The sequence below is a fragment of the Delphinus delphis genome, chromosome 6 (genome assembly GCF_949987515.2).
Source record: "Delphinus delphis chromosome 6, mDelDel1.2, whole genome shotgun sequence".
In the NCBI taxonomy this organism is placed as follows: Eukaryota; Metazoa; Chordata; class Mammalia; order Artiodactyla; family Delphinidae; genus Delphinus; species Delphinus delphis.
This window is the reverse complement of record NC_082688.1, coordinates 7998999-8020934: the sequence shown is the minus strand read 5'-3', so window position 1 is coordinate 8020934 and position 21936 is coordinate 7998999. Positions and strand designations below refer to the sequence as shown.

General features: G+C 55.5%; 2 protein-coding genes across 3 annotated transcripts in view; one reads left to right on the top strand and one right to left on the bottom strand.

The window, feature by feature from the left end:
- SH2D3C (SH2 domain containing 3C) overlaps positions 1-10958 on the bottom strand; it is a 31653-nt gene extending 20695 nt beyond the window's left edge. The window contains exons 1-2 of one of the 2 annotated variants that reach the window (XM_060014110.1): positions 10828-10958; positions 8297-8774 (exon numbers count right to left, since the gene is read on the bottom strand). In XM_060014110.1, the coding sequence (XP_059870093.1) occupies positions 8297-8774; positions 10828-10864 (515 nt within the window). In that variant the 5' untranslated portion in view covers positions 10865-10958. Of the gene's footprint in view, positions 1-6159; positions 6262-8296; positions 8775-10827 lie in introns of those variants that run through there. The other variant, XM_060014111.1, reaches the window with a different exon arrangement.
- A 5912-nt stretch (positions 10959-16870) lies between these two features.
- Positions 16871-21517, top strand: CDK9 (cyclin dependent kinase 9). The gene is made up of 7 exons (XM_060014108.2): positions 16871-17597; positions 18058-18139; positions 18912-19002; positions 19365-19531; positions 19645-19816; positions 19976-20124; positions 20589-21517. Exons 1-7 carry the CDS (start codon positions 17158-17160, stop codon positions 20952-20954), a joined length of 1467 nt encoding a protein of 488 aa, XP_059870091.1. The 5' UTR covers positions 16871-17157; the 3' UTR covers positions 20955-21517.
- Positions 21518-21936: the final 419 nt, after the last annotated feature.

Genomic DNA, 21936 nt, shown 5'->3' with positions numbered 1-21936 from the left:
CACAACTACTGAGCCCGTGCGCCACAACTACTGAAGCCCGTGCGCCTAGAGTCCGTGCTCCACAATAAGAGAAGCCACCGCAATAAGAAGCCCGCGCACCGCAACAAAGAGTAGCCTCCGCTGGCTGCGACTAGAGAAAGCCCACGTGCAGCAACAAAGACCCAATGCAGCCAAAAATAAATAAATATATATATATATATATTTTTAAAAAGCTGAAGTCCTCATAACAGCCTTCACACACTGGCTCTGACCACACTCCCCTCACTCACGCTGCCCCAGCCAGGCTGGGCTTCTTGCTGCCTTTTGTTCCCACCTCAGGGCCTTTGCACTTTCTGTTCCCTCTGCGAGAATACTTTCCCTCCAGATATCCACTAAGCTCCCGCCTTTCCCTCCTTCAGGTTTTTACCAAAATGTCCCTTCTCAGTGAGGCCTTCCCTGGCCGCCCATCTGGAAGTGAAGTGCGGCCTCTCAATGCTCCCCACCTCCCCGCCCTGCTTCGTCCCTCTCCGTAGCGCTTCATCTGACTTGCCATGCACTACCTCCTCTCACCAGAACATCAGCTCCACAAGGGCAGGGGTTGGGTTCTGCCTAGAATGGTGCCAGGCACCCTATAAAGATGTTTTGCTCTGTTTTGTATTTTTTGGTCACACTGCGTGGCATGTGGGATCTTAGTTCCCTGACCAGGGATCGAACCCGTGTCCCCTGCAGTGGAAGCACGATGTGTTAAACACTGGACCACCAGGGAAGCCCCTGTAAAGATGTTTATGAATGAATAAATGTCACAGCAGCCCCTGCAATCCTGAGGACAAACTCTAGTTCTCATGGGTCGGCCCGCTGTGACCCAGCCCCTGCCTGCCACCCCTCCTCTCTTCCTTAGGGTCCTCCTTGCACTCAGGCTTCACACTTCCTCCAAAGAGCTCTACCCGCTCCAGCCTCAGGACCTTTGCACGTGATATTCCTTCTGCCTAGAGGAATTCTCTCCCTTAGAGTCAGAGTAATCCCTACTCAGCCTGCAGATCTCAGTTTGCTTGGAGACTTCTAGAATGTTCTCTCTCCCTTTGTAATGATCAAATCCAGGAATCAAAGCTTCCATTTTAAAAAACTCAGCTCCAGGCTTCCCTGGTGGCCCAGTGGTTAAGAACCCGCCTGCCAGTGCAGGGGACACGGGTTCGAGCCTTGGTCTGGGAAGATCCCACATGCCGCAGAGCAACTACGCCCGTGCACCACAACTACTGAGCCTGCACTCTACAGCCTACGTGCCACAACTACTGAGCCCGCGAGCCACAACTACTAAAGCCCGTGTGCCTAGAGCCCACGCTCCGCAACAAGAGAAGCCACTGCAATGAGAAGCCTGCGCAACGAAGAGTACCCCCTGCTCACAGCAACTAGAGAAGGCCCGCACACAGCAACGAAGACCCAACACAGCCAAAAATAAATAAATAAATATTTAAAAATAAAAATAATAAAATAAAACTGAAATACTGTATTTTGAAAAAAACTCAGCTCCATTAATTAATTAATTTCTTATTTTATGGATTTAAAAGGCACTTCCTCTCTAATATTAGTGGTGAAATCAATTAATAAATAATAGTGACAACTGAGCTAAATAAGTTCCACTAATCAGCTGCATTAATTATTTAAATAACCAACCCCTTTAATTGCCTGTATTAGCTGATTTGTTCTTATAACTGGTACCACTTATTGCATACATTAGCTTAATTAATTGAATTAATGATCAGTCATTAGAGTCCATTATCCTTTATTTCCCCAGTGCAGGTTTCGGTCTGAGCTTTACTTTCAGGGTCTCCATCCTGGCCAGGAGGGAAGGGCGAGGCTCCCCCAGGGACCCTGGAGGAGAAGCTGCCATCCTGTTCCACCTTGGCCCTCCCTCACCACAGGCAGCCTTGCCCTGCAGAGCCCTGCAGCCTCGCTGCCCTCTGTCTGTCCCCCACTTTGCTCCCTGGGGTGTGGTCATATGGCCTTGAGTGGAGATTTCCCCAACGTCTGCCTCATGCTTCCCAGCTTTCTCCCTGCCCTCCCCTCTCTGAGCTTCAACTTCCTCATCTGTGAAATGGGCATATTTTAACTGTCTTCCCAGAGGGGCTGCAAGGATCCTATGAGAAGGAAAGGTGGAAGGTTCCTTAGCCCCTGTGGTTCCTCTCATTGCCCCAGCACCACCACCCCCCAAATGAAATCTCCCATCCTGCTCCTCCTTGGGGGTTGAAGATACCCTCCCTCCTTCACTCCGACTTTCACTCACCCGGGGCAGAGAAGCAACCCTGCTCTATGCTCCTTAGTCCTTAAAGACCCTGAGAAGGGAGAGCTGGGGTGGAAAGCCCCATCTCTCTGGGGACACCCAGCCAAGAGGCCTTTGGGATTCCCTGCCAGGAAGGCCCTTGGCTTTAGCCTCTGCCCTGCCCCCTCTCCTGTACGATGGGCCACCACCATCCTGGAGACGTCCTTCCTCCTCTCCGCCATTCTGCGCCCTCAGTCTTCTTGACAGGGGTGAGCTCCCCAGCAGAGCTCAGGAAGGGTCCCAGCTCTGTGAGAAGAGGACAGATCGGGGGTCGCTCATCCCAGGGCAGAGCTGAGGAGTCTGAGTCCCAAGAGCTGCTGAGACTTAACAGCTGCTGGAGACGAGCAAATGCGGAAGACGACTGGATGCCTGTGCAGAAGCCCCGCTTAGAGCAGGGCACAGAGCTGCTCAGACGAGACCTGGCTCGGCTCTGCCTTATTCCTTGCCCGAGGCAGGCTCTCCCAGATGATGGGGACTGCTCCTGGATGGAGATGCGGGACACTGGGGAGGGGAAAGTGAAGAAAAAGAATATTCCGACCAGACCAGGAACCCAGAATCAACATGAGGAAGAGGAAACGAAGTGGGCATGGACAGGGGAAAGACCCTCAGGGGCTCTGAAGAGGGCCCTCGGCTGGGAGGGAGGAGACTGTGTGACCCTGGGCGAATCCCCCTTGTTGGGCCTCAGTTTCCTCTTCTACAAATGGGTGTGGTGATCGCCTGAGCATCCTGTGTGCCGGTACTTCCTCGGGCCAGGGCCAGGTTAAATGCTCTCCTTTGCCTAGTCCTCACGATGACCCTGTGAAGCAGGTGCTGTTATTGTCCCCAATTTACAGATGGGGAAACTGAGGGTCAGAGAGGGGAAGGGGGTTTCTCAATGTTGTAAAGACAGTCAGCAGTGGGCCTCTGAGCCGCTGATGTAGCCGACCCCTTTCTTCCCCAGCTCTCACGCCACATATGTCCAGCATTCTGTAAACAGAGTCCGCTAAGGGTTTGAGGGGATGTGGCTCCAGCTGGGGTTGGTGGGGGGACCGTCCATCCTTCCTGAGCCAGCGCAGTTCCCACAGCCTCAGGCGTCTGGGGGTCTCAAGGGCTATGAGAAAGTCTCCACAGGAAATGAGAGCCAGGAGCAGCTGGGCCCCTTTGGAAGACAAGGACCAGCCGCCCAGAGTCTGAGGAGGCTGAATGGGCTGAGCCCACCACAGCCCCCTCCCCCCCCCCGTGGGTAATCACTACCAGATGCCCGGCAGCTGACGTCACTTTGCAGGGCCGAGAGGGTCGTGGGACTCTGGGGAGTGTTGGGAATTCTTGGACAGGAATCAACATTCCGAAAGGAAATGGTGGGGGGGTGGGGACGGGGGTCTTGGCCTGTTCTCAATGCCTGGCACCAGGGCTGGGGCACGGGCAACACAGGGTGCCCCCGGCCGGGGTGCTTCCTTCTCCACGTCTCAGTTTCCTTCTGAACAGCCCTGGAAGTGGAGTGGAGGGGTCTGGGTCTCTGGGAGGCAGGAAAGGATGTTCAGGTGAGACACTTTAGAATGAGTAGGACTGCGGTCAAATCCTCCTTAAAGGAGAAGTCCTCGTAAAACATAAGTCAGAGTGGGGCCTTCCTCTGCTTGAGGCCAGCAACGGCTGCAACTCGCTCAGAGTCAAAGCCAGGTCCTTGCTGGGCCTTCCAGGCCTCACTTATCTGAACCCATTTCCTTTCTGGCCTCATTTCCACCACTCCTCTCCCCAGCCCCCATCTTGCTCTCTGCTGCTCCTCAAATGTGCCAAGGATGCTCCCACCTCAGGGCCTTCGTACTTGCTATTCCTTCGGTCTAGTATACCCTTCCCCAGATATCAAGATGGTTTGTTCCCAGTACACCGGAAACTAATATAATATTCCATATCAACTATATTTCAACTAAAAAAAAAAAAAGAGGGTCTGTTCCCTCATCTCCTTTGCTCAAACATCAGTTTCTCACTGAGACTTTTTTCCTGGCTAACCTTCCTAAATTGCCACCACCAGCCACTACCCTCCAAGACCAGTTCCCCTACTTGATTTGAATCCTTCTCCGTAGTGCTTTTCTCTTCTGGCTGACTGGGTAACTCATTATCTTGTTTATCATCTGTCTCCCCCACACTGGAATGGGGGCTCCTTGAGAGCAGGGTTTTGTCTGCTGTGCTCACTGCTGTCTCCCTAGAACCTAGAAGAATGTCTAGGAATAGTTGCATCTCAGTAACTATTAAAATGAATGAAATTCCAACTCAACTGTGTCATCTCAAGCAAGTTGTTAACCTCACAAAACCTCGATGTCTTCATCTGTAAAATGGGCTCCTATTACCGCCTTTTCAGGGGGGTATGGGAAGTCATTTGAAGTAATGGTAGAGACAGCTCTGAGATTTTTACTTGCAGGAGGTGAAATGTGGCCTAGTGGTTAAGTGCTTGGGCTTGGGAGTTGGTCAAGACGGAATCGAATCTAGGCTCTGACACTTAATCTCTCTGTGACCCCAGGAAAGTCCCTTTCTCTCTCTGAACCTCAGTCTCCTCGCTGGTAAAATGTGGTAGATGGCACCCACTGAGTGTTCCAGGCAGGGCCAGCCAGTTGTCCTCTGGTGGGACCCTGGCCTGACAATTCCTGTGTGTGTGTGTGGGTGTGGGGTGTTGGGGGACCTCCTTTCCCTCTCTGAGACTCTGCTTCCTCCTCTATAACATGGACTGAAGGTAGAGTGTCAGGGCTCTCTGGACCCACTATTTCCCTGCAGAAGGCTGAGGGTGCCAGGGGATGGGGGGAGACTGGGCTGGTGCTCTCCATTTTGGGAGCTAAATGCCCTTCATTCCCCTTCTATTGGCCCCTCCTCCCTCCTTCCTCTGCATCCCCCATGATCTCAGCAGGGAACAGGGCACCAGGAAACTCCTGCAGCCTCACCTCTTCCCCTTCCTTCCTTTTGCTCCAGGTGCAACCTGCTTCCCAGGGGGAAGGGGAGGGACACGTCTTCCCCAGCTTATGCTGCTCCCTGAACAGCCACTGGGATGACCCCCTTGGGACACTCAGGAATGAGGCTCCCAGTCTTACTCAGTGGCAGTTCTCAAATGCCCTTGTTCCCAGGCTGGATGGATCCTCAGAGGCCATCCCAGGCCCATCTTGGCTGTTGGGGAGATTGAAGCCCAGAGTAGGGCAGGACAAGCCTGAGATCACACAGGCAAAGCAGGTCGCCTGACTCCAGCACAGATCTGGGCTTCACAGGCTCCTAGAAGAAATGTTCAACAATTCCTGGACTCCTACTTGGCCTGGAGAGCAGGTGGGACACTGGGTCCCAAGGCACCAGGAAAGGGCTCAATCTGATCTGCTAACCCCACCCCCCTCAGGACCCCTGGACACTCCAGATGATTAGGGGGGGAAGGGAGAGTCTCCCCATTTCCTCTTAGCTCTAAGCCAGGCCTGATGCCAGAGGCACTGCCAGGACCATCTCTGCCCACAGGGGAGGAAGGCTGGGTCCTAGACTTGGCATTCTCAAGGTGTCTCAATACCTGCTGGAGGGGAATGGGTTGCCTAGTCGTTGAGGGCCTGGTCCAGGAAGGTGGAATTAAACCCTAGCTCTGACTTTCACTAGTTGTGTCAAACTGGGCAAGTAAACCTCTCTTTCCTCATCTGAAAACTGGAAATCGTAATAGTGCCTCTCTTCTGGTACTGTTGTGACCAGAAGATGCCCAACCTGTGCCGGGAGAGGCTGGGGATAGAGTTACACCAAAAGAAAGTTTAAAAGTTCCTGATGCTAAACTCACACCCAGGTTTGTCAGCTGCCCCAGGGGCACGGATTTCCACCTCAGACAACTCCCGTTCCGGGCGGCGGCCCTCCTCGGTCCCAGCTCGGTCACTCACCCTCTGGGTCCCAGTGCGGGGCACCTTCGGCCCACCGCAGTCATAGTTCCCTGTCGTGGCGGCCTGCAACCCGTAGACCTCCTCTGCTCGACGGCTCCCGCCTTTCTCAGGATACGGAGCTGCGGAGCATAGAGCAGGATTCCTGGGGAGGAGCCTGGCCTGTAGGCCACGCCTCGGACACGCCCCTCTGCCCTCCTTGGGCGCGCTCCACCGCCTACTTCTCCCTCCGGGAAGGCCACGCCCCGCCTCGGACACGCTCTCCGCCTGCTGTCTCGCTCCGCCCTCTACCCCATCTGTCAGGTCGGAGCAGGAAGGCCACGCCCCCGAGCACACCCCCTCCACCTCGCCCCGCCCCACTCCGAGGCCAGCTTCCCCAACAGTCCCTGCGCCGCATGGGAAGGCCACGCCCCTGCCCACGCCCATTCACCACGCCCCGCCCCGCCCCGCCCCGCTCCGCTTCAGCAAACCCTTAGCGCGCTTCTCAGACTTTGGTTACCTCAGAACACCCCCGGAGCTACGAGGCCCGCTATCCTGCATACAATCCTTGCTCCACACCCGAATGAGGCCGAATTTAAGAGGGGATGGCAAGAGAAGGCAGCCTGGAGCAGCCAGAGATGTTGGAAAAGCATTTGTTTTATTCATCATAAACGTAAGCACTCCCATTTACCGAGTTGTTTGTGGTGTGTCAGGCGCTGTGCTAAGATTTTACAAGTATGTTACTCTTGAATTCTCACCACAGCCCTACAAGGTAGGTGCTATCGTTGTGCCCGTTTATCAGATGAGAAGAGTGAGGCTCGGGGAAGGGAACAGACTTGTCCAAGGTCATGCAGTCAGTAAGAGGCAGCGTCTGGACCGGATTCACTCTGCAGCTTTACAAGGTCCTGCTCCCCACTGAAGGACCAATTACCCCAGCACACAGAAGCTGTGCTTGGTGTCTCAGGGCAAAGTCATTCAAGAGAGGTTCCAGAACCAACCCTAGAGTTACTTTTGCTCAGATTTTTTTCCCCCCTCTTTATTTCAATAGGTACATCTGACGAGTATGGTTTAGACAAAGGCTCTGAGGGTTGAAAAGCAAGGGACTGGGGGTGCAGGGGTGGTGGTGGGATGAATTGGGAGATTGGGATTAACATATATACACTAATATGTATAAAATAGATAACTAAGAACCTGCTGTATAAAAAAATAAATTAAAAAAAAAGAAATAAACTGGAAAAAAAGAAAAGAAAAGCCAGGGACTCCTTTGGTGGGGGCTGAGGGGGTCTCCCAAGGGCATGAAGTACATGACTGTAGGGCTTAGAAGATGGTGGGTACCATGTGGTGGATGAGTGTGCAGCCACTGGAGACAGGCAGATTCCTGCTCAAATCCCAGCTCTGCAACCTTGGCTGAGTCTCAGTTTCCCCATCTGTAAGATTGGCGGGGGGCGGGGGAGGTGGGTAATAGTACAATCTTTTACAGAGTGTTCAGTGAGTAACATTTGTTTTGACACCCAGTAAAATGGGTACTGACTAAATGAGAACTACGGTCATATCATCACTATTTGTATTTTTGTATCAACTCAACACACCCTGTAACCAAGTTAGTTAACAAGTGGTCTTCTAGATCAAGGGGAGCAATGTTGTCCAGCAGAATTAAAGGTGGCGATTCGGGTGTGGGCCCCAGGGCAGGGATCCAGTGATTGGGCTTGGATCCACCCAGTAGCTGAGGGCCCATGCTGGAGGCTGCCTAGGGCTTTGGAGTCGGGGTGGGCGTGGGCGGCGGGGGCGGGTCTTAGTTCAAGTCCTAAGTTTGTCATTTGCTAGATGTGCACCTGACTGGGGCAGATGACATTCCCTCTCTGAATCTCAGTTTCCTCTTCTGTCATATGGAAATAACAGTATCTTCTCCCCGGGTTTGTTTGTTTTTTCCCTGTTTGTTTTTGTTTTTTTCCTGAGTATTAATTACAAGTGAAGGGCTAAGTACAGTGACTGGTCTATAGTAAGCACTTGGTTAATGTGTAGGTATGTTTGTGTGTGTGTGTTTTGTTTTGTTTCTACTCAGATGTGTGTGTTGGGGGGTCCTCTCCAGGATCTACTGGTAGGAGGCTGGAGACACCATCCCCACAGGTCCTGCCCTCACCCTCCCCTGATGGGCACCTACCTTTCTGAGACCATGTTCCTGGGGTCTCGCTCCTCTTCTGTGTCTGCACTGGGGTCCTCAGGTTTTCTCATGGGGCCCACTTCCACTGCTGAAGGGTTGGGTCCCACTGCTGGGGTGTCCTCCACGGGGGCATCGGTCCCCACCACCACCTTCTTGGCTGCCTCCAAGCCTGAGGGGTCAGGCAGCCCTCGGGGCACCACATGGGGCTCAGGGCCAACCTCCTGGGCCTCCTGGGTGGCCTGTTGGTCCCAAACCTTCTTGATGCTGGGGCGAGGCATGGTGCCCATGTGGCTGTACATGTCGCTGGAGCGGGCATAGGCCGGGGGGCTCTTGGGGACTGTCACCATGTCATCCTGTGTGGCGTCAAAGGTGTCAGCCTCCATATGGGGCCGGATGCTGGTGGAGGCCAAAGATCGTCTCAGAGTGAAGGACCGAGGAAGGTTGGAGAGACTCCCAAAGCCCTTGAACTTGAAGAACTCTGGCAGTGGGAAGGGGAGGGAAAGAAGTTAATGATATTGCCAGCACTAATAATAATAACAGTAAAATATCTGCGCAGTTCCACTCATTGACGGTCCAAGGAGGGTTAGGAGTTTCACTGACACCCCCTCTAACTGTTATGGTATAAAATGGCAGCTCTGGAATTGCAGAGCCCTGGGCTTGAATCCTTTGAATTCCACATCCTAGCTGTGTGACCTTAGGCAAGTCACTTGTCCTCTCTGAACCTCATTCTCCACATTAGTAAAATAGAGATTATAGTACCCATCTCCTATGGGCAATGGGAGAACTGAAGAAAAGCATGAACTCAGCATGTAAATAACATGCTTAACATGGTACCTGACACACAGAATAACCTCCATAAGAAGTAATGAAGATGATGATGATCACAATAAATGCCTCTGCATTTGTCAAACATGCTGCATGCGTTAATTACTTCACTGAATTCTCAACACAACTCCATGACACAAGTTTAATTCCCCATTTTCCAGATGAGGAAATTGAGGTTCAGAGCTGTGACATGACCTGTCTGAGGTCACACAGCGGGAGGCGAAGCGTGTGTGTGTGTGTGTGTGTGTGTGTGTGTGTGTGTGTGTGTGACGTGTGTGTTGGGGTGGGCAGGGGGCGTTTGAATGAGGCTCTGTGCCCCTGAGGTGAGGGTGAAATGAGAAGGGGGTTGTCGGGAGCCTGAGGGTCCCACTCCCTGCGGTTCCGTACTTCCTGTCAGCTGAGCCTGGTGTTGGGACTCAGGCAGCAGTGCTCGGGTGATACCATCTCCTCGTTTCCGCGGGGGTGCATGTGAGTTCCCTCCTCCCCGTCCCCAGCTGTGAGACTGCCCTTCCTCGCAGCCACCACCATCTGACTGACTTCACTACAGCCTCCAGATAAGCAAAAAGGAAAAACCCTGGCATTTGCCACTTCCTCGGCATCCTGTGCCTCCTCAGGTCCTCACAACCATGATGGAATATATCGGTGGGATGCCCCCATCTGACCAGACAGAAAACTGAGGCCCAGAGAGGGGAAGGAATTTGCCCAGGGTCACAAAGCAAGGCTGAGCCTGGACAAGGGCCCAGGGCTCTGGATTGCTGGGGTCAGTGTTCTGGGGCTTCCCTCGCAGTCCTGCCCACCCCCTCACTTGGTCTTATTCTCTGCCTCCTGACAAATGCTGTCAGAAGATGCTGAGGCTCTGCTCTTAGAAAGCTATGCCGTGGGGCAGAAATTGTGCCAACGACTGCCTTCTTTCTCAGCACCGCTTGTTTCGTCCCCTGGGGACTGGGGGTCTGGAGAAAACAGTAGTGGGACAGGGAGGGAAACTGAGGACCAGAGTCCAGGAACTTGAGATTGAGCCCTGCTCAGTAGCCCCATATGACCTCAGGCAAGTGTCTTGGTCTCAGTCTTTTCATCTGTGGAATACAGTCATAATCCTTGCCCTGTCCACCCTCCTGTGCTGTCAGATCAGAAGAATCAGGGGAAACTGAAGTTTGCTGGCACCAGGAAGGGATCACCAACCTGGGGGAGAAGTGATGGGTGCGTGTGGCCCCTCACTGAGTTGCTCTGGGTCCCAGCGTCACTGCTGATGGGGACATGGGACAGGCTCTCATGGCACACACCCCTCCCCCCCGCCCCAGCCACAGCAACTCCCAGCCTGAGACCCCATGTGAACCAGGCCCAGAGGCAGGGGGTGGACTGCGTGGAGGTCTTCCCTGGCCCAGCCATGAGGTCAAAGGGAGCCAGAGGACACGCAGACGAATGGAGAGACTGAGAGTTGGGGTGGGGAGAGACAGAGAAGTAGAGACGGGCAGAGACAGACAAGAGAAGAACAGAGAGCCTAACCAGCTGGAGAGAGAGAGATACTGGGCCAGTGATGGAGAGATGGCAACTGGAAACTCAGAAGCAGAGGCCTCTGGAGAGAGGCAGAGATGGACAGAAAGAAAAACAGAAATGAGGTAGAGTGATGAAGAAGCAAATACAGAGAGGCTGAGATGGACGGACAGACAGAAGGATGAAGGACAGTGCAAACGGCACCCTGCACTCACTGAACTTTTTGCTGGCCTTCTTGGTCCCCTCCGTCATCTTGGCAAGTCGTGCAAAGCCCCCGGCTGGAAGGCAAGTGGCCACTTGAAGCTCTGGACATCAACGTTGAGATGCCTCCCTCACCTCCCCTTCCCCTTTCTCGCGCCCTCTCACTCGCTTCCTCTGTGTATTTTTAAACCAGTGAAACTCCCACAGCCCCACCCTCCCCATCCTCTCTGCAGGGGGCGGAGGCAGGGGCCTCCCCCAGTCCCGGCCCCTGTGGGCCTCCTCCTTGGCCTCGGCCTCGGGGAGGCAGGGGACAGACCGCAAGCGCGTGAGATCTGGAAGGTCTGGGAAATAAACCACAGACTCTGGGAACAGAGCCCACTGGGCTGGGGGCCTCTGGGGACCTGCCAACAGCTATCAGGGGGTCTGGCCAGCAGGCTGGGAGGGTGCAGGGAGTCAGACCTGAGGGCAGGGGGGTTTATTCTAAGCCTCAGTGCTGGGGGATGCACTGGCAGCGGTGGATAGGAGAGTGTCATGGTTTGGCCTGTGGGCTCTGGGACCACCCAGACCCAAGTTCAAGTCTTGGCTGGCCGCTTTGTCACTGTGTGATCCTGGACTAGGGGACTCACCTCCCGGAGCCTCAGTTTCCTCTCTGTGAGTAGGGGGTATTTGCAATGCCCACCTCACAGAGTCCAGTGCTTGGTGCAAAGCCTGGCACAGAATCAGTGCCCACTACACTCCTTTTCAAGCTAGCAGGGACATGCGATAATTTAGTCCACCACCCCATTGTACAAAGATAGGAAAACCGAGGCACAGACAGGCAGAAGGATTGCCCCAGGTCATACAGCGGGTTGGTGGCACAGACTGGGTTACAACTTGCCCTTTCAGGCCCCTTAGCCCACAGCCTGGTGTTTTTCCACCCTGCAACCCCCATGTGTGTGTGTGTGTGTGTGTGTGTGTGTGTGTGTGTGCGCGCGCGCGCGCTTACATGGACAGGGCAGAGATGAGGAAACGAAACCTCTCCTACACAGGTTGTCCCTGACACCTGTGGAGGCTTTCAGCAGCTGCTGGGGGCAGTGCAGCTGAAAGACCAGGAGCTTCAAATCCTGGCTCTGAGTGCTGCTGACAAGTTACTTCTGCCTCTGAAGCCTCAGTCACCTAATCTCTAGAATAGGCACAAGTGCAAGGTATGCAGTCAACTCCCAGAGGCTCCAGCATGATTGAACATTATTATCCTGGCCCCAGGGCTGGCAACTGGGGCTGTGATAGGGGAAGTTCAAGGTCAGATGGGGCCCATCCTGCATCCTCCATAAAAATAATGACTACTAACGACTAACATTTTCTCTTGTCCTCATTCTACTGCCATGGAAACTGAGCCCCGACCCCCGCCCAAAGTCAAGTTACCTGGAATTGGGATCTGCCTGTCCAGCTGTGGAGCCTGAGGTCCTAACTTCCACACTCATAGCTCCCACCATCTTTTGGCAGCTGGATGATAGACCTTGGCAGGGGAAGGGTCTGCTGAACCTTCTCGATGGGATGAGGGGGAACCTGAGGCCCTGGAGGGAAAAGGGACACAGCCTGTGAGACAGAGGCAGCAAACAGGCCTGGATGGGACAGGTGTTCAAAGTTCAAATGAAAGGATGGGATTTCTGGACCATGGCCTTAGGAGGATAAGGAGGGTACAACTCCAGCTCCCTCTACTGAGCACTGAGCATGAGCCAGGCATGGAGCTGGAAGCCCCTACAGGTCGTCACAGCCCTGTGAGATGATCCTGGTACTGTCCCATTTCACAGATGAGGGAACTGAGGCTAAAGAGGAGCAGAGACTAGACAGACAGACACCCAGGTGTTCTAACTCCCAGGCCAGTGTCCCTTCCCATCTCTGGGTTGTTGTCAGAAAAGGGAGAGGGGCCTGTGGCCTGGTGGTAGCTGGGGGTCTTCCCTGTGGGAGGTGGAACGTGGGTTCCCCAGCTTCTCTTCCAAGAGGCAGTCACAGTGATTTGGGCTAACTGCTGAGGCTGTGGCATCAGCCAGTGCTGGCTTCCTGGCCAGGCCCACTCCCGACTTGCTCTGTGATCCTCCATAAGAGACTTTACCTCTCTGAGTCTCAGTTTCCTCATCTGTGAAATGGGGTCACAGTAGCCCCCACTTCCTGGAGTTGTTGGGAAGACGAAAGGAGCAAATGATGACCCGGGCCAGTACACTATGGCCTCAGCAAACCCTGGTGGTTGTTGCTGAGGGATGGGGGTGGTTCAGGCCAGGGGCAGACTGGCACAGGCCAGGAGAACCCCAGGGCAGGCACGTGGTGTGAAACCTGGGAGTCCCAGCCACGATGAGTCCCTGTTGCCGTGGTGGAGGGGCCTTGTCAGCGCCAGGCTAGCCCTGCCGTTGGCCCAGGTGCCAGGGCAGTTGCTGCATCCCTGAGAGGATGAATGGGGCTCAGTGTGGCAGCTCCGCTGAGCTCAGAGCCCTCTTTGTGCTGCCTCAAGTGGCCGTTGGGAGTGTGGCTGGGGACCTGCTGGCGGGTGGCTGTCCCCCAGGCCCTCCTCAGCCAGTGCTGGAGGCCAGCCCAGCCCCACTCTGCAGCACTGAACACACAAGTGCTTTCCCACCTCCAGGCCTTTGCTTGGGCCAGACCCGCACTCGGAATGCCACTTGTCCCTCCACTGGCTCTATCTTTTGCCTCCACTGAGTCCCTGAGGTCTGATTGAGCCATAGTGCCCCAGGAACGCTGCTCTGATTTCTGTCCCCTCCCTCCTTGCCCTCCGTCCTCCAAGTCTATGTCACAGTCGTCTGCAATCTGACCAGGTACTATCAGGGATTGGAGGCTTTCAATGTCATAGTCAAAGGTGTTGGACCCAGGCAAACCTGAGTTCAGACCCCACCTCGGGCAAAGTCACATCAACTCTCTGAGCTTCATTTTTCTCATCAGTAAAATTGGACAAATACAACATCCCTCACAGTATCCTGTGGCAATGAAATAACACGTTTATACTGAGAGTTATCATCTGTATTACATTCACTTTTGTCTTTATATGCATGTTCCAAACAGACCTCATGCTCCGTTGAGAGAACTGGCCTCATGAATCCATACTGGCCTCAGGCCTGCTATACTGTAGCACTCAGTAGATACCTTTCCCTAGCTTGACTCAGTTGTCTTATATTGGGGGACAAAGAGACCTGGCTTTGAATCCCAGCTCCATAGCTCCCTCGCTGCGTGGCCTTTGGCAGGCCACTTCACCACTCTGAACCTGTTTCTTCTTCTGTAACTTTGGCCCCATAATAACAACTTCCTAAGAGGGGTGCTATAAAGTTCTAGGGGTCTGACACATAACAACACGGGGCCGGGCACAGTCAGTACCCAGCCGATGTGGGCAGAATGTCCATGGGATTGCAGGGCTGTGGGCATCACACAGCCACTCTCTGTCCTGTATCCCCCTATCCAGTGACCCCTGTCTCCCCAGACAGACCGGCAGCCAAGAGCACCCCACCCCACAAGCCTTTCTTCTCTCAATATGCCCCGTACCCTGTTCCTACTCGGGGGAGGAAAACAGAGGGTCCAGGCCAGGGTCAAACAGCTGGCCAGTGGCTCCCTTTCCTACTCTGTGCCTCAGTTTCCCTAACTGCTAAATGGCAGCAGGACCAGAGGCTCTCTCAGAGCCTGGTCAGTCAATCGGCAAACATTCCTGAGTATTGGCCACATGCCCTGTTTTGCCAGCTTAGCTGATCATGGAAACAGGAAACATTTCCCTCAAACCAGCAAATCAGAAGTCAAAGTCAGTGAGAAATTGTCTCTGGCTAGGACCTAATTTCTTCTCACTTTCACCTGGGCAGCCTGCTGAAGGGCTTCTGACTGCTCCTGCCTGCATTCCTCCCCAAGGAAGGGCTGAGGGCCTGAGGCCCTGAGGGGAAGTGACTGGCGATGTCAGGGTTCAGGCCAGGGATGGTGGGGTGGAGGAGGTGACACCACCGGAACTTTTGCTGAGGCCTCTGCCCACAGGATGTGACTTAGCGAGGGCTCATGAGAAACAAGTAGGGGCCCCAGCCTGAGAGTCTGATGGTGGAAGCCACACAAGCCCACGGCAGACCTACCCCCTCCAATGCTACTATCCCCTCCCACACCTCCCACCGGCATCCAAGGCACCCAGCCAGTGGTGCTGTGACAAGACTGTGCCCTAACTCCACCCTCAGCCCAGATGGGTAGGGTCCTGACACGGGTAATTGCTTGGGGTTGGCACCAGACTGACCCGGTTCAAATATCAGTATGGCAACTGGCCGGCTATTTGACCCTGGCCAGTGACGGCACTTCTGAATTTCAGTCCTTCTGAGTACAATAGAGGTAATAATAGTGTAATATTGCTGAGTGAGAATTGAGATAATTCCCATAAAGTGGGAAGCATACAGCTTGGACCATTGATTTTCCCTTGATAAATTGTACTTACTACAATTGTTATTTTCTCCCTCCTTGCCCTCCCCACCCCCAATTTAGCCAATGGCCACTCTGCTTCTAATAGTGTGCCCGTGAAGCTGACCCCAGATCACTCCCCGACATGCCTCAAACCCCTGCTGGTCTACACTGCCTTCAGGAGAGTGCTCTCTGCTCCTCATCTGACCCTCAAGACCTTACCTGGAAGGGTCCCCCATGGCAGAACAGGGTCTCTTGGGACACGAGGATCACCAGACCCATTCCTGACTGCTCCTACAAGGAAGCTTCAAGGCCAAGCCATGTGAGCTAAGAGGTGGAGAGCAACCGGGGAAAGGTACTGGGGTGCAATCAGAGAGCACAGCCCCGAAGGCAGGGAGGCCCAGGGGGTAGGAAACAGTGTGGCCACAACCTACAAGGGAAGATGGAAAGAGCCCCAAATGTCACAATTTTGTTTTTCCTGAAGACAGTGGAGGGAAATACATACAGACTCCGCTTCAGAATGATCTGGCGGGTGCTCCGAGGGGGACAGATGGAGAGGGCAGACTGGGGAGGACAGGACTCAGGATCCATTGGCAGAGGACTGGAGAGGAGGGGCAGATTGAAGAGGTGCAGAGGAGTTGGAAAGACAGCCTTGTTGGGGGCTGGCTTTTGAGTAGGGCTGGAGGAAGAAAGAGGCGGCTCCTGGAGCCAGAAAGGTATCAGAAAGATGCTGGGGAAGGGCCAGGGTAGGGAAAGGGGGCACAGGACCAGAGAAGGAGATGGGTGAATGGTGGGCTTGGTGCCTGGCACATAAGGACAACAGGCCTCAAACAGCACGACTGCTGTCCTCCTGGACAGACTGTAAATAGCCTGAGTCAAGAGCATCCTCTTCAGACTCAGACAAGGTTCGAGTCCCAGCTTTGTCACTGTGTGACCTTGAGCAAATGACCTCACCTCTCTGAGCCTCAATGTGCTCTTCTGTAAAATTGGTTAGTGATCCTGACTATGGGGCTGTTGATTCAGGATTCAGCAGGAACTCCCAGCACTTCCTGAGCACACAAGGGTGCAGAGTAAATGCTAGCTACTTTTGTGACTACTGACCCGGGGCGCGACCAGCTCGAGCTCAGCTCAGGGGTGACGGGGGTCCTGTGGGTTTCATCCTTGCCTCCCGGAGAACAGGGGGTCCAGGGATGGAAGGCCTGGGCTTTGCTCGCTCGCCACCTCCAATGTCGCCGCGCCCCCTGGCGGCTGTCAGTTGCCATATCAACGGCGGGTAGCAGGGGCCCGGGGAGGCGGCGGTGGCGGCCGTTCTCTCCTCCCCAGGCCGGAGGCCGCTCCCTCGGCACCTCCGCCTTCGCCTGTGAGGGGCTGCACCCCGAGCTGGGGAGGAAGGGGCTCCCCACGGCAGCTAGCATGTGTAGGTAAACTGAGGCACGCGGCGAGTCGCCTCGCAGCCAGGTGTAGAGCGCGGGGCCCCACCTCCGAAGGCGGAGGAGGGGCCGCGGGCGGTGACGCGCCGAGGGCGGCGGGCGGACAGGGAGCGGGCGGCGGCAGCGGGCGGCGGCGGGCGGCGGCGGCGGCGGCGGCGGCGGCGGCGGCGGCAGGTGCGGCCGCGAAGGGTGGGAGGGAGGAGCGAGGGGGCGGGAGGAGGGGGAGGGGAGGGCGAGGCTGGGGCACCTCCCCCTTTATAACGCGCCCCCTCCCGGGCTCTCGGGCCGCCTCCTCATCGGCTCTTCCCGTCCGGCCCCCTCGCCCGGCCGCCCCGGGCCCGGGCCCGGCCAGGGAGCCCCCAGGCCGCGGCTCGGGGGCCGCCCCCCCGCCCCGCGCCCAGCGCAGCCTGGCGGAGGCGGTGCCGTCGGAGGAGGAGGAGCAGGGCACTGCGGCTGGCCCCGGATCGGGCGCCAGAGCGGCAGCGGCTTCGGCAGCGGCGGCGGCCCGAGCCGATGCAGCGGGACGGACCACCCCGAGCCCCAGCCCCGGCGCCCCGGCTCCCCGCGCCCCCGATCGGGGCCGCCGCCAGCAGTGGCGGCGGCGGAGGCGGGGGCAGCGGCGGTGGCGGAGGCGCCTCTGCAGCTCCGGCTCCTCCTGGCCTCTCGGGAACTACAAGTCCCAGGGGGCCTGGCGGCGGGCGGCGGGCGGAAGAGGTGGGGTCGGCGCCGCGAGGCCGGAAGTGGACGTGGAGGCGGAAGTGGCGCGGCCGCGGAGGGGCCTGGAGCACGGCGGCGGGACCCGGAGCGGGAGCAGCGACGGCGGCGGCGGCTGGAGGTGGCGGCGGCGCACTGGAGGCGGCCATGGCAAAGCAGTACGACTCGGTGGAATGCCCCTTTTGTGATGAGGTGTCCAAATATGAGAAGCTCGCTAAAATCGGCCAAGGCACCTTCGGGTAAGGCTTGGCCCCCAGAGACCGGGAGCCCTAAGCCTGCACCCCTCCGGGCAGACGTTGGGACGCCCAGGCCCGGGCCCAGTTGGTGGGGAAGCCATTTAGTCACAGACTTGTCCCGTGGTCTCGCTAGGCCGCGCCGCAGCCCGCCCGGGCCTGACAGAGCTGGCTGGCGGGGAGGAGCTTGAGGCCCTTGATGGGGGGCAGGGAGGGGTTGCAGAGAGGAGCATGTGAGTGGAACGGTATCTCTCCGTGAGACTCCCGGGTGAGGAGAAGGGGCAGAGGGAAGGAGGTAGAGGCTCGGAGAGGGACCGAAGACACCGCGTGGTGGGGTAGCCGAGTGCCCTGGGTACCCGGCCCAGCCCCGCCCGGATTCCCTTTCCTGTCCTCCTCTGGTGGGGGAGGGGCGGGCCCTGCGGAAGTGGCCTGAAGAGTCCTCTTGGGTCCCCCTCTCGGCCTGCAGGGAGGTGTTTAAGGCAAAGCATCGCAAGACCGGCCAAAAAGTGGCTCTGAAGAAGGTACTGATGGAGAATGAGAAGGAGGGGGTGAGTACGGGTGGGGTGGGCAGGTCGGCCAGCTCCCTTGGGCGTGAGGTTGGGTTTCCACCCTGCTGCTTCTGGGACTCTCACGTATAGGTTCAGTTTACGTGTTTGGAAATTTCCATATTCCAGGGAATTTGACTTCCAAGTTAAATCTTTTAATTCAAATGTTTTAAAGCCGCTTCGTAGTTCATTCATAGGTGAATATGGTTGGTGGCAGGAGGGGGAGCCCATGCTTGCACGGAGTGCACCTTGGTTCCTGAAGTTAGGAAGGCTTTGAGCACTTTTTCTTTAGGGTTTAATTTTGTTGAATGTAAAATAATAATAAGTTATATGCAATGACTTTAAAAGGGTGATTGGTATTCACTTGAAAAACAACAGTGCCTTCCACCCCCCACCCCATCTTAGCTCTGGTCCAGCTTTCAAGAGACTTGCTTCTTTATTTTTGTATTTGTTAACCATCTCACAGTTAAACACAGGCATAGAGCTAAAACTTATAAGGTTGAAGAAACTTACAAGGTTGGAGCATTTAGTAACTAGTAATAGAGCATTTGTGTGAAGTATCACTATTTCAATTCGTTGTCTGAAACCAGCTCCTTGAGGGATACATACTATTACACCCATTTTACAAATGTGGCATTTGAGACAGCTAATTTCAGAGCCTACGCTCTTACTCTGTCTCCCAACCTTTGACCCTTCCTGTGGACTCCCTGGCCAGTTCCTTGGTTTGTGGTGCGCTCACCCACTTCTGACCTTCTCCTGTCTTTTTCCCACCCAGTTCCCCATTACAGCCTTGCGGGAAATCAAGATTCTCCAGCTTCTAAAACACGAGAATGTGGTCAACTTGATTGAGATCTGTCGAACCAAAGGTAAGTTGTTCGGATCTCATCCCCATTTTCAGATGGAGGAAATGAGGCTTATTGCTTAAGGTTTTGTTTGCAAAAGTTGGAACTAGACATACTTACATTGCCTCTTCTTAACCCAGACGTACCAAGTGTGACTGCTTTCTGTGGCCCTTTCATCAGAGCAGGTGCCTCCTCGGGGCCTGCCGCAGTACCCAGCCCAGAGAAGGTGCTCAGAAAATATTTTACCTGTGAAGGAATTCGCACCTGGATATCCAGGGGTCCATAGGTTGGAGAGGGTAGGAGCTGCTTGTGGGAAAGTGAGTTGCATATGAGATTTTTGATTTTTTTCTTGTCCCTCTCTGTCCCCCTCATTCTTCCGGTCTCAGCTTCCCCCTATAACCGCTGCAAAGGCAGTATATACCTGGTGTTTGACTTCTGCGAGCATGACCTTGCCGGGCTGCTGAGCAACGTCTTAGTCAAGTTCACACTGTCTGAGATCAAGAGGGTCATGCAGATGTTGCTCAATGGTCTCTACTACATCCACAGGAACAAGGTGGGGGCCAGAGTAGGGGAGGAGAGACCAAGGCTTGGGCTGGCCTTTGCTCTCACTGTGGGGTGGTGTGGCTAAAGGACCCTCGGGAACCCTCGTCTTTGTGCTTCCTGCAGATCTTGCACAGGGATATGAAGGCGGCTAATGTGCTCATCACCCGCGATGGAGTTCTGAAGCTGGCAGACTTTGGGCTGGCCCGGGCCTTCAGCCTGGCCAAGAACAGCCAGCCCAACCGCTACACCAACCGTGTGGTGACGCTCTGGTACCGGCCCCCGGAGCTGTTGCTCGGTGAGGACTCTCCCGAGCTGGCAGAGGGAAGCAGGGGCTGGGCACTTACCCAGCCTCAGCCCCCCGCTGCCAGGGCTTCTTGAGCCCCCGGCCCGGGGGCATTGCCTCTCAGGAGGCTGTCGGGCTCAAGGGGCCCTCCTGGTGTGCTCTTCTTCTCAGGGGAGCGGGACTACGGCCCCCCCATTGACCTGTGGGGCGCTGGGTGCATCATGGCAGAGATGTGGACCCGCAGCCCTATCATGCAGGGCAACACAGAGCAGCACCAGCTTGCCCTCATCAGCCAGCTCTGTGGCTCCATCACTCCTGAGGTACGGAGTCGGGCTGCAGACAAGTCTCCCTGGCAGGGGAGGGGTGGGTGCTGGATAGAGGAAAAGCTCCATTCTGGAGAGGTTGCTGGTGGTTGGTTGGGGTCTGCTGTTTAGAGCCACACAGACTGTTCAAGTCTCGGCTGCATCCCTTTAGTTCTGTGGCTTTGGGGAGAGCGTCTGAGCCCCTCACTTGAGAACTGAGCTGCTCTGCTGTGAGACAACTGTGGTTCTATCAGGCTTGGTGCACATACGCCAGACAACTCGTGTCAAAGAGCCCGGTACTTGGCGTTTGCCAACTATGTTGTTCCTGCTGCTTTCACCTTGGAGGGGTCAAGTTTGCCCTCCAGGGGCGGTCTGGGAGCTTCTGAACGGAGAGCGTTTAGTCCCTTCAAGTGCTTGACCGGTGGACCAGCCTCGCACCCCCTGAACTGACTACATCCTCTTTTCCATGCCTCCCACCCCAGGTGTGGCCAAATGTGGACAAGTACGAGCTGTTTGAGAAACTGGACCTGGTCAAGGGCCAGAAGCGGAAGGTGAAGGACAGGCTGAAGGCCTATGTGCGTGACCCCTATGCACTGGACCTCATCGACAAGTTGCTGGTGCTGGATCCCGCCCAGCGCATCGACAGTGATGACGCCCTGAACCACGACTTCTTCTGGTCCGACCCCATGCCCTCGGACCTCAAGGGCATGCTCTCCACCCACCTGACGTCCATGTTTGAGTACCTAGCTCCACCGCGCCGGAAGGGCAGCCAGATCACCCAGCAGGCCACCAACCAGAGCCGCAATCCCGCCGCCACCAACCAGACGGAGTTTGAACGCGTCTTCTGAGGGCCGGCCGCTGCTGCTTCTCATTAGGGCCGTTGTTTTATTTTTCCTTCTGCTCTGTGACTTGTGTTGTGGAGATTTGGGGGCATTTGAGTTTTTTCTCTAGTGCATATTTTATTTAATCCCCACCCTGGGCATCAGGAACCAGCCGAGCAGACTGGAGCAGAGCTTTGGCTGAGAGTCCGGGAAGGCACCTGGGCTGCCTCACTTCGTTCCCTGGCTTTTGGGGTGATGCCCAGAGGGTCTCCATTTACCTTAGGACAGGAGTGAGATGGGAGGAAAGGCGCACCCCACCGGTGACTTTCTAAGAGATCCCAGCATGCTGGGAGGAGGGGACAGGTCCCTCACCCATCCCCAGCCCTTCTCACGGGATGAGAAGCTGGCGTGGGGGACAGAACCAGCCTTGGGAATGGGCTGCTCTTGGCCTAACCCTCAGAAGCTCTGGGGCTGGCAGAAACTCTTGGTTTCTTCAATAGGACAATTTTATCGTGTTTGTTCAGTTGTTCAGAGACATTCCTGGATGCAGATTGGTCAGTAACAATTAAAGTTGACTCTTTTTCAGTAAATGACTGTGTGCTCTGTGCTATGTTCAGACCCCCAGCTCTTAACCCTGTAGCTGACCTTTGAGATTTGATCTGTCAAGTCTTGGTTCTTTTCTTTGACCCAGTTCATGTCCCGTGACGTACCTTCAGAGGACTTTGTCTTCTCTGTTTTTCTCTTGAGTACCTTCCAGAACATTTGCCATCATGCTCCCCGCCGGGCAGGTACCATGATGCTCCCTTGCTCCTCCTCTCCACTCAGTGTCCGAGGAAGCGGGGAGACATGAGAAATGGGGCTTAGTCTGCTGATGAGGGAACTGGAGGTGGCCTGCTGTGAGCTACATCTGCAGCGGTGACCGGGGTGGGGGGGGCGTGGGGGTGGAGGCACAGTCCGCTGCGGCTGACACACGTTCAGACTTGACTCACGAGCACGGGAGGCTGCGGAG